Source organism: Phocoena sinus, chromosome 2 (assembly GCF_008692025.1).
Source record: "Phocoena sinus isolate mPhoSin1 chromosome 2, mPhoSin1.pri, whole genome shotgun sequence".
Lineage (NCBI taxonomy): Eukaryota > Metazoa > Chordata > Mammalia > Artiodactyla > Phocoenidae > Phocoena > Phocoena sinus.
The window spans coordinates 36,858,495-36,876,599 of NC_045764.1; the positions used below are offsets into that span (position 1 = coordinate 36,858,495).

An 18,105-nucleotide genomic window follows, 5' to 3' on the forward strand; every position below is an offset into this window, starting at 1 on the left:
TGGAGAAGATAAACAAAATTGACAAACCATTAGCCAAACTCATCAAGAAAAAGTGGGAGAGGACTCAAATCAATAAAATTAGAAATGAAAAAGGAGACATTACAAGAGACACCAGGGCAATACAAAGCATCCTAAAAGACTACTACAAGCAACTCTATGCCAAAAAAATGGACAATCTGGAAGAAATGGACAAATTCTTAGAAAGGTTTAACCTTCCAAGACTGAACCAGGAAGAAATAGAAAATATGAACAGACCAATCACAAGTAATGAAATTGAAATTGTGATTTAAAATCTTCCAGCAAATAAAAGTCCAGGACCAGATGGCTTCACAGGTGAATTCTGTCAAACATTAGAGAAGAGCTAACACCCATCCTTCTCATACTCTTCCAAAAAATTGCAGAGGAAGGAACACTCCCAAACTCATTCTGTGAGGCCACCATCACCCTGATACCAAAACCAAAGATACTACAGAAAAAGAAAATTACAGACCAATATCACTGATGAATATAGATGCAAAAATCCTCAACACAATACCAACAAACAGAATCCAACAACACATTAAAAGGATCATACACCATGATCAAATGGGATTTATCCCGGGGATGCAAGGATTCTTCAATATACGCAGATCAATCAATGTGATACACCATATTAACAAATTGAAGAATAAAAACCATATGATCATCTCGATAGATGCAGAAAAAGCTTTTCACAAAATTCAACACCCATTTATGAACAAAACTCTCCAGAAAGTGAGCATAGAGGGAACCTACCTCAACCTAATAAAGGCCATATACGACAAACCCACAGCAAATGTCATCCTCAATGGTGAAAACCTGAAAACATTTCCTCTAAGATCAGGAACAAGACAAGGATGTCCACTCTCACCACTATTATTCAACATACTTTTGGAAGTCCTAGCCATGGCAATCACAGAAGAAAAAGAAATAAAAGGAATACAGATTGGAAAAGAAGAAGTAAAGCTGTCACTGTTTACAGGTGACATGATACTATACATAGAGAATCCTAAAGATGGCACTAGAAAACTACTAGAGCTAATCAATGAATTTGGGAAAGTTGCAGGATACAAAAGTAATGCATAGAAATCTCCTGCATTCCTATACACTAATGATGAAAAATCTGAAAGAGAAATTAAGGAAACACTGCCATTTACCACTGCAACAGAAAGAATAAAATACCTAGGAATAAACCTACCTAGGGAGACAAAACACCTGTATGCAGCAAACTATAAGACAATTATGAAAGAAATTAAAGATGATACAAACAAAAGGAGAGATATGCCATGTTCTTGGATTGGAAGAATCAATATTGTGAAAATGACTATACTACCCAAAGCAATCCACCAATTCAGTGTAGTCCCTATCAAATTACCAATGGCACTTTTTACAGAATGAGAACAAAAAATCTTAAAATTTGTCTGGAGACACAAAAGACCTCGAATAGCCAAAGCAGTCTTGAGGGGGGAAAAAAAGGAGCTGAAGGAATCAGACTCCCTGACTTCAGACTATACTACAAAGCTACAGTAATCAAGACAATATGGTACTGGCACAAAAACAGGAATATAGATTAATGGAACAGGATAGAAAGCCCAGGGATAAACCCAGCCACCTGTCGTCAACTAATCTATGACAAAGGAGGCAAGGATATACAATGGAGAAAAGACAGTCTCTTCAATAAGTGGTGCTGGGAAAACTGGACAGCTACATGTAAAAGAAATTAGAACACTCCCTAATACCATACACAAAATAAACTTAAAGTGGGTTAGAGACCTAAGTGTAAGACCAGACACTCTAAAACTCTTAGAGGAAAACATAGGAACACACTCTTTGACGTAAATCACAGTAAGGTCTTTTTTGATTCACCTCCTAGAGTAATGGAAATAAAAAGAAAAGTAAACAAATTGGACCTAATGAAACTTACAAGCTTTTGCACAGCAAAGGAAACTACAAACAAGACGAAAAAACAACCCTCAGAATGGGAGAAAACATTTGCAAACGAATCAACGGAGAAAGAATTAATCTCCAAAATATATAAACAGCTCATGCAGCTCAATATTAAAAGAAAAAAAAAATCCAGAAATGGGCAGAAGACCTAAATAGACATTTCTCCAAAGAAGACATACAGATGGCCAAGAAGCACATGAAAAGCTGCTCAACATCACTAATTATTAGAGAAATGCACATCAAAACTACAATGAGGTATCACCTCACACCAGTTAGAATGGGCATCATCAGAAAATCTACAAACAACAAATGCTGGAGAAGGTGTGGAGAAAAGGGAACCCTCTTGCACCGTTGGTGGGAATGTATATTGATACAGCCACTATGGAGAACAGTGTGGAGGTTCCTTAGAAAACTAAAAATAGAATTACCATTTGGCTCAGCAATCCCACTACTGGGCATATACCCAGAGGAAACCATAATTGAAAAAGACACATGCACCGCAGTGTTCACTGCAGCACTATTTACAGTAGCCAGGACATGGAAGCAACCTAAATACCCATTGGCAGACGAATGGATAAAGAAGATGCTGTACAGGTCTTCCCTGGTGGTGCAGTGGTTGAGAGTCCGCCTGTCAATGCAGGGGACACGGGTTCGTGCCCCGGTCCGGGAAGATCCCACATGCCGCAGAGCGGCTGGGCCTGTGAGCCATCGCCGCTGAGCCTGTGCGTCTGGAGCCTGTGTTCCGCAACGGGAGAGGCCACAACAGTGAGAGGCCCGTGAACCACAAAAAAAAAAAAAAAAAAAAAAAAGAAGAGCCAGTACATATATACAGTGGAATTTTACTCAGCCATAAAAAGGAAAGGATTTGGGTCATTTGTAAAGATGTGGATGAATCTAGAGACTGTCATACAGAGTGAAGTAAGTCAGAAAGAGAAAAACAAATATCGTATATTAATGCATATATGTGGAACCTAGAGAAATGGTACAGATGAACTGGTTTTCAGGGCAGAGATTGAGACACAGATGTAGAGAAAAAACGTATGGACACCAAGGGGGGAAAGTGGCAGGGGGTGACATCAAGGGGGGAAAGTGGCAGGGGGTGGTGGTGGTGTGATGAATTGGGAGATCGGGATTGACACATATACACTAATATGTGTAAAATGGATAACTAATGATAACCTGCTGTATAAAGAAAGAACTTAAATAAATTTCAAAAATAAGTATATAAATAAAAGATTTTTTTAAAAAAAAGAAGGGAGTGGCAGGATATACTTAAACTGATGAAATAGAAAAACCTACAACCAAGATTACTCTACCCAGCAAGGATGTCATTCAGATTCGATGGAAGAGTCAAAAGCTTTTCAGACAAGCAGAAGCTAAGAGAATTCAACACCAGCAAATCAGCTTTGCAACAAGTGCTGAAGAAACTTCTCTAAGCGGGAAACACAAGAGAAGAAAAGGACCCACAAAAACAAACCGAAAGCAATTAAGAAAATGGTAATAGGAACATTCATATTGACAATAACCTTGAATGCAAATGGATTAAATGCCCCAACCAAAAGACACAGACTAGCTGAATGGATACGAAAACAAGGCCCATATATATGCTGTCTGCAAGATACCCACTTCAGACCTAGGGACACATACAGACTGAAAGTGAAGGGATGGAAAAAGATATTCCATGCAAATGGAAATCAAAAGAAAGCTGGAGTACCAATACTCATATCAGATAAAATAGACTTTAAATTAAAGACAGTTACAAGAGATAAGGAGGGATACTACGTAATAATCAAAGGATCAATCTAAGAAGAAGATATAACAATCATAAATGTTTATGCAGCCAACATAGGAGCACCTCAATACATAAGGCAAATGCTAACAACTGTGAAAGGAGAAATCGACAGTAACACAATAATAGTAGTGGATTTTAGCACCCCAGTTACACCAATGGACAGATCATCCAAACAGAAAATGAATAAGGAAACACAAGCTTTAAATGACACAATAGACCAGATCTAATTGATATTTATAGGACATTCCACCCAAAAGTGGCAGAATACACTTTCTTTTCAAGTGCACATGGAACATTCTCCAGGATAGATCACATCTTGGGTCACAAATCAAGCCTCAGTAAATTTAAGAAAATTGAAATAATATCAAGCATCTTTTCTGACCACAACACTATGAGATTGGAAATCAATTACAGGAAAAAAACTGTAAAAAACACAAATACATGGAGGCTAAACAGTGTGCTACTAAATAGCCAAGAGATCGCTGAAGAAATCAAAGAAGAAATTAAAAAATACATAGAAACAAATGACAACGAAAACACAATGACCCAAAACCTGTGGGACCCAGCAAAAGGAGTTCTAAGAGGGAAGTTTATAGCAATACAACCTCACCTCAAGAAATAAGAAAAATCTCAAGTAAACCCTACCCTTAAAATAACTGGGGAAAGAAGAACAGAGAAAACCCAAAGTCAGTAGAAGGAAAGAAATCATAAAGATCAGAGCAGAAATAAATGAAATAGAAATGAAGATAACAATAGCAAAAACCAATAAAACTAAAAGCTGGTTCTTTGAGGAGATAAACAAAATTGATAAACCCTTAGACTCGTCTAGAAAAAAAGGGAGAGGACACAAATCAATAAAATTAGAAATGAAAAAGGAGAAATCACAGCTGACATTACAGAAATACAAAGACTTATAAGAGGCTACTACAAACAACTATATGCCAATAAAATGGACAACCACGAAGAAACGGACAAATTTTTGGAAAGGTACAACTTTCCAAGACTGAACCAGGAAGAATTAGAAAATATAAACAGACCTATCACAAGTAATGAAATTGAAACCATAATTAAAAATCTTCCAACAGACAAAAGGCCAGGATCAGATGGCTTCACAGGCGAATTCTATCAAATATTTAGAAAAGACCTAACACTGATACTTCTCAAACTCTTTCAAAAAATTGCAGAGGGAGAGACACTCCCAAATTCATTCTACGAAGCCACCATCACCCTGATACCAAAACCAGAAAAAGATATCACAAAAAAAGAAAATTATAGACCAATATCCCTGGTGAACATAGATGCAAAAATCCTGAACAAAATACTAGCAAACAGAACCTAACAGCACATTAAAAGGGTCATACACCATGATCAAGTGGGATTTATCCCAGGGATGCAAGGATTCTTCAATATTATGCAAATCAATCAATGTGATACACCACATTAACGAACTGAAGGATAAAAACCATATGATCATCTCAATAGATGCAGAAAAAGCTTTTGACAAAATTCAACACCCATTTATGATAAAAACTCTCCAGAAAGTGGGCAAAGAGGGAACCTACCTCAACATAATAAAAGCCATATATGACAAACCCACAGCAAGCATCGTACTCAATGGTGAAAAACTGAAAGCATTTCCACTAAGATCTGGAACAATTCAAGGATGTCCACTCTCACCACTCTTATTCAACAGTTTTGTAAGTCTTAGCCACGGCAATCAGAGAAGAAAAAGAAATAAAAGGAATACAAACTGGAAAATAAGTAAAACTGCCTCTGTTTGCTGATGACATGATACTATACATAGAAAATCCTAAAGATGCCACCAGAAAACTCCTAGAGTTAATCAGTGAATTTGGTAAGGTTGCAGGATACAAAATTAATGCACAGAAATCTCTGGCATTCTTATACACCAACAATGAAAAATGAGAGAAATTAAGGACACACTCCCATTTACCATTGCATGAAAAAGAATAAAATACCTGGAGAATAAACCTGCCTTAAGGAGGCGAAAGACTTATACTCAGAAAACTATAAGACACTGATGAAAGAAATCAAAGATGACATAAACAGATGGAGAAATAGACCATGTTCTTGGATTGGAAGAATCAATATTGTGAAAATGACTATACTATCCAAGGCAATCTACAGATTCAGTGCAATCCCTATCAAACTACCAATGGCATTCTTCACAGAATTAGAACAAAATATTTTACAATTTGTATGGAAACACAAAAGACCCTGAATAGCCAAAGCATTCTTGAGAAAGGAAATTGCAGGGGGAGGAATCAGGCTGCCCAACTTCAAACTATACCACAAAGCTACAGTAATCAAGGCAGTATGGTACTGGCACAAAAACAAATATAGATCAGTGGTACAAGATAGAATGCCCAGATAAACCTGTGCACATATGGGCACCTAATTTACAACAAAAGAGGCAAAAACATACTGTGGAGAAAAGATAGCCTCTTCAATAAGTGTTGCTGGGAAATCTGGACAGCTGCACGTAAAAGAATGAAATGAGAACACTCCCTAACACCATACACAAAAATAAACTCCAAATGGATTAAGGACTTAAATGTAAGACCAGGCACTATAAAACTCTTAGAGGAAAACACAGGAAAAACACTCTTTGACACAAACCACAGCAAGATCTTTTTTGACCCACCTCCTAGAGTAACGGAAATAAAAACAAATAAACAAATGGGACTTAATTAAACTTATAAGCTTTTGCACAGCAAAGGAAACCATACACAAGACAAAAAAGAGAACCCTCAGAATGAGAGAAAATACTTGCAAATGAAACAAAGGACAAAGGATTAATCTCAGAAATACACAAACAGCTCATGGAACACAATATCAAAAAAACAATCCAGTTAAAGAATGGGCGGAAGACCTCAATAGACAGTTCACCAAGAAAGACATACAGATGACTAAGAGGCATATGAAAAGATGCTCAACATCACTAATTATTAGAGAAATGCAAATCAAAACTACAATGAGGTATCACCTCACACCGGCCAGAATGGCCATTATCAAAAAATCTAGAAACAATAAATGATGGAAAGGGTGTGGTGAATAGGGAACCCTCTTGCACTGTTGGTGGGGATGTAAATTGATACAACCACTATGAAAAACAGTATGGAGTTTCCTTAAAAAACTAAAAGTAGAACTACCATATGACCCAGCAATCCCACTACTGGGAATATACCCTGAGAAAACCATAATTCAGAAGAAGATATGTACCACAGTGTTCATTGAGGCAGTTTTAACAATAGCCAGGACATGGAAGCAATATAAATGTCCGTTGACAGATGACTGGATAAAGATGTTGTACATATATGCAGTGGAATATTACTCAGCCATAAAAAGTTATTGAGTCATTTGTAGTTAGGTGGATGGACCTAGAGTCTGTCATACAGAGTGAAGTAAGTCAGAAAGAGAAAAGAGATACCATATGCTAACAAATATATATGGAATCTAAAAAAAAAAAAGGTACCGATGAACCTAGTTGCAGGGCAGCAATAAAGAGGTAGACATAGAAAATGGACTGGAGGACATGGGGTGAGAGGGCGAAGCTGACGCGAAGTGAGAGTAGCATCGACATATATACACTACAGAATGTAAAGTAGTTTTCTGGTGGGAAGCAGCAGCATAGCAGAGGGAAATCGGCTTCCTGCTTTGCAGTTACCTAGAGGGGTGGGATAGGGAGGATGAGAGGGAGGGGATGTGGAGACATGTGTATGCATATGGCTGATTTGCTTTGTTGTGCAACAGAAACTAACAGTATTGTGAAGCAATTATACTCCAATAAAGATCTATTAAAAAAACAAAAAAGCTACCGTCTTGAGATGGAATTTAGGAGACCTAAGTTTTAGTTGCTACTCTGCCTGCCAAGAGCTGTGCAGCCATGAGTGCATCACTTAGCTTCTCTGTGCCTCAGTTTTCTCACCATAAATGGGAGTGTCAAACTAGGTTTCAAATCACACCTGTATAGTCATATTATTATATTACTCAAAGAACAGCAGGTATTTCTAAGTGTCCGTAAGAAAATGTCCGTATTTTCTTTCTTCTTTGTGCATGGTGTTATGTTGGTAGAATATGTCATACTTCGTTGGAAGTATGTCCTGGCCATTAACATGGACTTAAGAAAAAAAACCTAAACAACTTATTTTTGAATAGGTGATACTTGCATTTAGTAAGAACTTAAAAAACGTGCGCATGTATATTGGAAAGAATTTTCCTTCCACCTTGAGTTTCAGTTCCTCTTTCCAAAGGCAGCCATTGTCCCCGGTTTCTTGTGTGTGCATCCAGAGATTAACTATACGTTTATAATAATATGCAACCTGAAACCTTTTTTTAGAGTATGCAGGAAAAACAGGTTAATTGCAGGGGAAAAAGTAGAAAGTGGTATGAGAGCTAAAATCCTCATCATAATAAATAGTTTATAGATGATGTTCCAAATTTATGAAAAGAGAAGCAATTAATTTTTAGAAGCATGAGGGTAAAATAGCTAAAAGAGATGAAAATGATTGCTGGGGGTGGCCTGCCATGGCCAGGATATGCAGGGTTTTTTAAAAAAAAATATATCTCTTGACTCTATGTAATCTTTTGATAAAAATAAAAATTAATTTAAAAAGGAGAAAAGAAAATGTGGATAAACAAATGAAACAAAATTGCCTGGTATTGTAACCCCAGGTGTAACCAGTTTATTTTCTTCCAGTTTTGTCTATACTTTAAAAAATAAGAAAAATTGAAAGGTATCACCCCCACCCCCAAGGAAAAAAAAAAGATAAATACGTGAGGTGATGAATGTGTTAATTAACTTGGGGGAATTCTTTCACAAGGTATATCAAATCATCACATTGTACTATAAATATTGAATATCTTAACAATTTTGTCAGTTATACCTCAATAAAGCTAAAAAAAAAAGAAAGCTTGAAAGAATAGTACAGCAAACACCTGTAAGCTATCACAGGTTTAACAGTTTTTAACATTTTTCCATATTTGCTTTGTATGTACTTATGTGTATGTGTGTGTGTATATATATATATATGTATATATATATAATTTTTTCTGAATCCTTTGAAACAAATTGCAGATAGGACAGTTCACCCTTAACTACTACTACTAGCTAATTATTGCTAAGCATGCATCTCTTACGAGTGACAGTGTCCTACATACCACAATACCATTATCATATGTAAGAAAATTAACACTAATTTCCTAGTATCATTTAAGTCGTAATTTGAGTTTCCCCAATTGACCCCAAAATGTCTTTTATAGTTAGGGTTTTTTCTTATATGCATTTTGTTCTTTTGAACCAAGATCTAACCAGAGTTTATGCGTTACATTTGGTTATTACGTCTCTTTAGTCCAGTACCCCACCTTTATTTTCGTGACATTGAATTTTTGAAGACTGTAACAGTTGTCTTGTAGAATGCCCATATGCTCATATATATATGTGTGTGTGCATATATATATATATATATATATATGTATGTAAATAATTTCTTTTTTTTGCCGCACCACACGGCATGCAGGATCTTCGTCCCCTACCAGGGATCGAACCCGTGACCTGCGCCTCCTGCAGTGGAAGCATGGAGTCTTAATCACTGCACTGCCAGGGAAGTCCCAGCACATATATTTTTTAAAACAACGAAAGTGAACTTAACATTGGACATATTTTTGAAACTTCTGTTTTTTCACTTTAAAGTATTTTATGACTGTCTTTATAAGTTCACATTTTCGTTCGTACATTCAGGGGTCTTCATAATGTGAGCTTAATATGCTTTTTCAGATTTCTGTCACTGCTCTCCAGCACCATCTTTTCCTCTCCTGAACTATCTGCCATGGTGTCCAGTCATCCTCTCTACTTTTATTCATTATCCAGCATTAGTCCAACACAATTAGCTCATATGTTTCCCTCACTTGAAATACCTTTGCTTATTTAAGTCATAGAATTTTACAATTTGTTGAGCAGTGTAAATTTTGTAGGACATAAGGCTGGCCTTCAAGTCCTAACTGTGGCCTTCAAGTCCTAACTATGTGACTGACAAGCTGTATGACTTTGATAAGTCATTTCCTTTCTGAGACTAAGTTTCCTCAGCTGTAAGATGAGGGGTCAAGTTAAATGTCATTGAATAGCCCATAATTATCAAGAGATAAGTATTGTAGAAAAGTAAGAGAGTTTAGAAGCAGAGGTATGTTGCTGTTGGCTGGTATGTGTCATGTATGTGATTGAATTTAAGCTGAATGGTCGTGAAGCCCAAGTAAAATAATTTATGTGAAAAGTTCTGAAAAAAAGTTATATAAATGTAATTTGTTTTAACAAACAAAACAGCAGGGTTCTTTGGGTGAGTGGGTGGGGATGTTCTGGGATGCTGATGGTGTAATTATTACAGTATTTTAAAGAGTTTCTTAGAACTTCAGGTGCCCTAATAGTACTACTTAAAACTTTAAAATTGATACTACTCAGTGCTTTCCTAGGCGAGGATAATTATGGATCTGATATCTTCTCTTGTTCTTACAGCTCTATTATCAAGTCCTAAATTTTGGAATGATTGTCTCCTCGGCACTAATGATCTGGAAGGGGTTAATGGTCATAACTGGAAGTGAAAGTCCAATTGTAGTGGTGCTCAGGTAACAGTTTTTCTTTTCAAGGCATGGAATTGCATGGCATTACTTGGGAGAAAAATTGAAATGTTTAATAACTGATATATCATACCTTTAGACACTACGCTTTCCCAGAAGAGGGCCTGGAAGAAAATTTGTTAGTTTTTCTCACTTGTTAGGCACTTTCCATTCAGATCCCAAAGGGCTCATGACTTTTCTATGAAATGTTTATGTGAGCTTTATTTTTGGCACATCTGTTAAGAAAGTATTTCAGTATACTTTATTTTCCTGAAATCCTTCTGTCTTCTTACATTCTTTACTTTGGAATATCAGGAAATTTAATTTACAAGATTTACAAGATTATATATCATCTTTACAAATTAAGAATTTTTCTACAGCATGTTTTCAGTGTCAGTATAGAAGCATCACTAATTATTTCCATGTTTCCTGCTGACCTTTAAATATCACTTCTAAATAGACTTCAGGAATTCTGAGTATATTAATGCCATCTCTTAAAGTGACAAATAGTACTGACTTTTTTTTCTCCACTGTCTTCCTTCCCTATCCTTGTACTTGTACTCTTAGGGATTTAAAAACCTAATTTAGCAATTCATTTTTGGAGAATTACCACTTGGTGATTTAATTGAATCATTGTAGTTCTGTCTTATTTGGGGCTTAATTATGTAAGCTATCTCAAGTCTTTTCTGGAGATAATGGAGTATAACTATAAAATAAATTGAATCATTAACATTACCTAAAGTCTAGATAATAGTACATTATTCTTAACAAGATGAACTTGACTCTTTTATTGTCATACTAGGATATACTTCCAGCAACAAGTGGTTAGAAGCACTGGGTGTCCAGTATCTTACTCCTCCCTTACTCATACCCATACCCTCAGTCTGAATTTATTAGTAATCAAATGCAACTGTGATTTTAGCGATCCAATGAAATGTCTGGAGTTTATTACCTGGGAAAACATTTAATGTACTATTCTAGGGGTATAGAGACTTGGGTCTCTAGCTTTTTCATTGTCAAACTACAGACTTGGGCAAGTCATTTATAGACTGAACCATAGTTTCCTCATCTATAAAATGAAGGCTAGACCTAGATGATGTCAGAAGACTTTTCCAGTTTTAAATTTATGTAAGGCCCTAAGTTCCCAGTCTTGAACTCAGTGGAGAGCTTCAATTTGTGAAGTGTTCAAACACTAACAGAAGGAGAAGCCACACTAATTGGCACTGTAGGGAAAAGCTGTAGAGAGAAGGCCCAGGGAGGCTTCTTTTGGAGATTCTTCTGGAATTATTTCAGAGTGAGTTCTGTTCAGTGGAGATGTTTAAGTACAATCTAATGACCTTTAAACTGGGAATGATGGAGTGAAGAGGAGATTACACTAAGCACCTGTGGAACATTTTGGTGGTCCTGAAAATATCAGTTGGGGCTTAAAAGGAGTGTTTGGATAAGTTATTTGGTAGCTAGGTTATTTGTATACTAAACTTTTCTGATTGCTGGTGTGGAATAAAGAAAAAAAATGAAAAGAGACCAGGTCATATTAGAAGAGAATCTGATCAAGACTGGAGGGAGTAGTCATTAGAGAAAGGTAATTTATGTGATTGGGTGTTATTTATGTGATTTCATAAAACTTCAAGGAATATAGTTTTTACCTGGAACCAAATGTGCCTCAGAGGACTCAGGCCGACTGAGAATCCACTTTTAGGACTTTCGTGAAACCACTGGGGATAAAGACAAAAATACTTTATTATATTTTATTAACTGAAGTTTCAGGGAACATTGAAAACTGATTTTTTTCCCCCTTTGTGAAGCTGAAGTCAGTTTAATTTATTTTTATTTTTATTTATTTATGGCCAAGCCGCACAGCTTGCGGGATCTTAGTTCCCCCATCAGGGATCGAACCCGGGCCCCCTGCAGTTGAAGTGCGGAGTCCTAATTGGTGGACCACCAGGGAATTCCCCAGTTTAATATATATATAAATTATTTATATATAACTTCTTATAAAATTGATCATGATTGATGTATTAAATTTAAAAGTATAGTTTAATCAGATAACAGTAAGATGTTTATCAATAATTTATTTAATTTTTTTAAAGTTTCCCCTGGTTATTTCTTTAATGATCCTCTTACCACATGCTTTTATCTGTTTTCAATTGCCATCTGTATCTGAATTTTTTTTTTTTTTTTTTTGCGGTACCTGGGCATCTCACTGTTGTGGCCTCTCCCGTTGCGGAGCACAGGCTCCGGACGCGCAGGCTCAGCGGCCATGGCTCACGAGCCTAGCTGCTCCGCGGCATGTGGCATCTTCCCGGACCAGGGCATGAACCCGTGTCCCCTGCATCGGCAGGCAGACTCTCAACCACTGTGCCACCAGGGAAGCCCTGTATCTGAATTTTTAAATCTTTTTTTTTTTTTCTAATCCAACTTTATTCCCTGAAACTACACTCTTGTTTTCATCCTACACTAACATCTCTATCTGGATGTTGACCAGGCATTTGAAACTCCACCTAATAAAAGTAAAATTCATCTCCTTTTCCCAAAAACCTGTTCTCCTTCCTCCTACTTCTGTGACTATCACGGCCATCTGCTCAGTTGCCAGTGTTAAAAACCTAGGAGTCATTCTTGATCCCCTCTTCTGTCATAGCCAGTTGGCCATCGAATTTGTTATTATCCCTCTCTCTGTTCTACCCTTTTTTAGCTGTCCTCCCTGCTGTTATTCTATTTCAAGCCCTCATTTCCTGCCTGGGCTGTTGTAACAACCTTTAAAAAAAATGCTTTTATAATCAGAAAAAAATTAATATACTTTCATTATATGAAATGTTGAAATCATAAAAAAAATCTAGATGAAACTAAGTCACCCATAGTTCTGGGATATAATCACTATTAACATTTTAGTCTCTTTTTTCATGTATATTATTTCTTACATAATTGAGGTAATTCTGTATGTGTATCCTTTTCTCAATCTTTTCCCCTTATCATTCTCCAGTGTCCATGTTTTTAATAACACTTTTAATAATTACCAAGTATTCACTTGTAAGTAATAGCCTGGACAACTGGTCTCCCAATTTACCTTCTCATCTTTTCCAGTTTACTCATCAATTCAATAAATATTTGAATGTCTTCTATGTACTCTGTAGTTTCTGAAGTGATGTTTCTTAAATGCAAATATGATAATGATACTCCCTGCTAAAATTCTAGAGTATCTCAGACGCAGTTTAGCACAGTGAGAGTGAACCTCCTTGGTTCAAATCTTACCTTTATCATTTTTTTAATTTACAACTCTAGGCCATTCTAAGCCTCAGTCTCCTTATCTATAAAGTTGGGATAATAATAGTACCTACATCATAGAGTTGTTCTGAAGATAGCTTTAAAAAAAAAAACCTCTTAAAATTGGCACTCTGCATATAATAAGTGCTCGATAAAGATGAGTCATTCACCCAGAACAACTCAGCTTTTATCTGTTTCATTTATATCATTTTCAAGCAAGGTTTTATTTGAACAAAGGATGTCACTGATTTTAAAAAAGAGCCAAAATAAAAACTTGAAAATTTCATGTCTAGAATACCTTCTGTAATATTTTCACCAAACACATGTTCTATCTTTTGTCTGAACACCTTCTGAGAAAGGGAACTCGTTGCCCCAAGAGGAACCTAAACAAAACTTTTAAGAATAAACATGTACTGAAAATTCATATTTCTAGTGGTTCCCGAATTTTGCTCATATTAGAATCACTTGGGATCTTTACAGAATACTGATGCCTGCTTCTCTCATCCACAGACATTCTGATTTAAGTGGTTTGAGATATGACCTGAGCGTGGGGATTTTTAAGTTTCCCAGGTGATTCTTGTGTGCACCAAAGTTTGGGAACCACTGCCATATTCCCTTATGTATGTAGAGGGACCAGAGTCTTCAAACAGAAGTGTTTGGACTTTGTCATTTTTGCTGTATTGAATTTTATTCCTTATCTTCTATTTTTTCTTACTAAATGTATTGTTAATGAAAACTGGAGCTTGAGTTTCTGAAAACAATACTGATGGGCTACTTCTTTATAGAAAGAAAAGTTTCATTAGTTAGTGCAAATATCTTAGGACCTTTGAAGAACTTGGTATAAGGTAGAACAGGTGAAAGGTAAGAAGACACTCTAGAAGTTTGTCATCAGTAATTACCATGGAATTGAATTCTTTGCTTGTTTCTGAAATTCTTAGGCAAAAATCTCTGCTCTTGTCCTTGGTTTTGTTTCTTGTTTCTCTTTTTTAAATAAATAAATTGATAGCACAAGCATTATCTCTGTCGCTGACTGTTCTTTGACTTGAGCTGTTTTTCCTTCTTGTTGGGTTGAAACCATAAGGTCATCTTGGTCTGTATCTTTATAAATGTCAGGAAAAGATGATCCAGTTCTCATCTGAATATTTTAGCATTTTCAGATGAAGTGAGAATAAGGACAGTGATTATAAAGTTCACTCTTTTCTATTGTTTGTCACTTGAAATTTTAAAAGGTTAAAGAATTAGTAGCATTGCCCTTTTCAAAATTTAAGCTCCTTTGAATAGTAATGGTTGAAATGGAACTAGTTATGAAGGCTATTAACTAAAGGAAACCTGTAGTATAACTAGTCTGAGGAAACCATATTTGGAGGACAATACACATTTTATGTTGATATATTTGTTAAGATATTAAGTATATTCCAAAGGTGATACTTCTAATTGTTTGTTGCATATCTAACTTTGAAAGTAAATTTAATCTCAGGCTTTCTTTTGCTATTATATTCTTCTTTCCCTCCCAGTGGCAGCATGGAACCTGCATTTCATAGAGGAGATCTTCTCTTTCTAACAAATCGAGTTGAAGATCCCATACGAGTGGGAGAAATTGTTGTTTTTAGGATAGAAGGAAGAGAGATTCCTATAGTTCACCGAGTCTTGAAGATTCATGAAAAGTATGTGCAAACTATATCTTCTCTATTTTAAAACATTTTTATGTTTTAGTGTTTGCAGCATTTAATTTTGATAGCCTAAAGATTAAGAGAGTTGGTAAAAAAAAAAAAAAAAAAAAAAAGAAAGAGTGGGGAACTCCTAGGTCCTTCTTCCAGTCCATTTTTATGAATGTCTGAAGGTTTGGTGAACATTTGGAAGACTAAATACTTATTTAGTAATTCATTTTTCCCTGAAGGCTTTTCTGGAGGGTTTTCTTGGTTCCCTTCCACTTCCCAACCAGATCAATAACCCTGTTTGTATATAGCCCCAGAAAAAACATGACATAAAGGTTGATCCCAAATAGAATCTTCTGATGTAATGGACAAGGTAGCCCTAGCCTTTCAAAAACAAACCTTCAAGGCAATCTCACAGATATTTTAAATAAGAATAAGTTTGTCAACTTTTTCAAATTCCAAAGAAAATTTCTGAAATCTAAGTTATTCTTGTAAATATAGACTCTTGCATTTTAGAATTGAAAAGTGTATATGTAAAACCTTGAGAATCCCCTGGTGTGGAGGAGGGACATAACAATGAGCAAAAAATGTCACCTCTCTGGGTCTCAGTTTCCCTGTCTGTAGTAGAAAGAGGTTCAGGAAGATGAACTATAAGATCTCTGGGTTCAATATTTTAAGATAACTTCAAATGGAGTATAATCTGTAAAAATTTTGGATCCCTCTGTTGTACACCTGAAAACTAATATAATATTGTAAATCGACTATACCTCAATAAAAAATAATAATAAAGTATGCAGAAAAAAAAAAAAAGATCTCTGGGCTCTAAGCCTATGCTTCCCTGTGCAGCTACATATTCCTCACCCCCTCATTCCAAGTCTATAATATTTCTAGTTAAGGAAAACTTTCAGAAGGAAGGAAAGAAAGAAATGAAGGAAAAGGGAGTGTCCTGGAGGACATACAGAGGGAAGTAAAACAGTGGGAGTGATGTAGGTTCTTGAGTATGAGGAAGCCCTAAATAGATACTACCTCATGTTTACCACCCTCTCAAGTAGTTTACATTCTCCACTTCTAGAAGAGGGAATTGACAACTGTTTTTTTAAAAAATCCCTGTAAACATTCTAGCTTAGAAGAGTTCTTTCTTCTCTGATAAAATAAAGATCTTGGGCTTCCCTGGTGGTGCAGTGGTTGAGAGTCCGCTTGCCGATGCAGGGGACGTGGGTTCGTGCCCCGGCCCAGGAAGATCCCACGTGCTGTGGAGCGGCTGGGCCCGTGAGCCATGGCCGCTGAGCCTGCATGTCTGGAGCCTGTGCTCCGCAACGGGAGAGGCCACAGCAGTGAGAGGCCCGCGTACTGCAAAAAAAATAAATCAATAAATCAATAAAATAAATAAAGACCTCACTGCTCTTTTTTTTCCATACTTAAGTATATTGGAAGATTATAATTTTTATATTGCATTCTATTAGTGACTAGGAAGGAATAACTTAGTTTTCTTTAATTTTACTTTTATTTATTGTGAAGGTTTATTCAGTACAGTTAGTGTTTTCCACATTCTCAAAGTATATTTGTGTTGTTTGTTCTCAGCACTACCTGTTGTGAACAAAGCAAAACCAACTTTCCCCTGAATTTATCAGAAAAAAATCACGCCCTGCTTTGGGTAGAGCAGTTGTCCATTTTTATGTGTGATCCTTTGACATTGAGTTATTTATTTATTTATTTTAGAATAGGTTTTTATTTATTTATTTATTTATTTTTGGCTGCGTTGGGTCTTCGTTGCTGCACACGGGCTTTCTCTAGTTGCAGCGAGTGGGAGCTACTCTTCGTTGCGGTGCACGTGCTTCTCATTGCGGTGGCTTCTCTTGTTGTGGAGCACCAGCTCTAGGCGCACAGGCTTCAGTAGTTGTGGCAGGTGAGCTCAGTAGTTGTGGCTCGCGGGCTCTAGAGCGCAGGCTCAGTAGTTGTGGTGAACGGGCTTAGTTGCTCTGTGGCATGTGGGATCTTCCCAGACCAGGGCTCAAACCCGTGTCCCCTGCAATGGCAGGTGGATTCTTAACCACTGTGCCACCAGGGAAGTCCCAAGTTTTTTATTTTAAAACAGTTATCTTGTTTCAGGACAGGCTCACTGACAGATATATCAATTACAGATTCCTTAAATTTAACAGAATTGTGAACATTTTAAACTGTATGGTGTTTGTAATCTGACGTTATTGGTCATTTACTTTAAACATTTGAGATGCCTTCAATTAGCAGGCCTGTTTAAATAACAGATCCTATTAATCTTCTGAAGTTTCAAATTTCCTTTTTTGGGGTGGGGGAAAGACTAAAATACCTGATTGTAATAATCATTTGACTTAATAGTATTAACATTGTTCTTAAATATGGGACCAAATGACAACCAAAATGGATTAGGTTTTTTTTTTTTTTTTTTTTTTTTTTTGCGGTATGCGGGCGTCTCACTGTTGTGGCCTCTCCCATTGCGGAGCACAGGCTCCAGACACGCAGGCTCAGCGGCCGTGGCTCATAGGCCCAGCCGCTCCGTGGCATGTGGGATCTTCCCGGACCGGGACACGAACCCGTGTCCCCTGCATTGGCAGGCAGACTCTCAACCACTGCGCCACCAGGGAAGCCCTGGATTAAATTTTTGTAGTAAATGTGTCCTGAACGTTTTCAAGCTGGTTTTTGCACTGTTAACACGTTTCTGTCATCTGAACCTTGTTTTAAGAAATGAAATCCTGAGCTTTTAGAATAGAGGTAGAAAAAAAAAAAGAATAGAGGTAGGAATTGTTCAGCTAACCTCTCTCTTGT

General features: G+C 36.6%; 1 protein-coding gene across 3 annotated transcripts in view; it reads left to right on the top strand.

Annotated features, from left to right (window-relative positions):
- Nucleotides 1–18,105, top strand: part of SEC11A (SEC11 homolog A, signal peptidase complex subunit) — a 56,037-nt gene that overhangs the window by 23,154 nt on the left and 14,778 nt on the right. For 2 of the 3 annotated variants that reach the window (XM_032623536.1, XM_032623537.1), the window contains 2 exons: nt 10,287–10,396; nt 15,163–15,312. In XM_032623536.1, coding sequence (XP_032479427.1) covers nt 10,287–10,396; nt 15,163–15,312 — 260 coding nt within the window. The remainder of the gene's footprint in view (nt 1–10,286; nt 10,397–15,162; nt 15,313–18,105) is intronic. The other variant, XM_032623538.1, reaches the window with a different exon arrangement.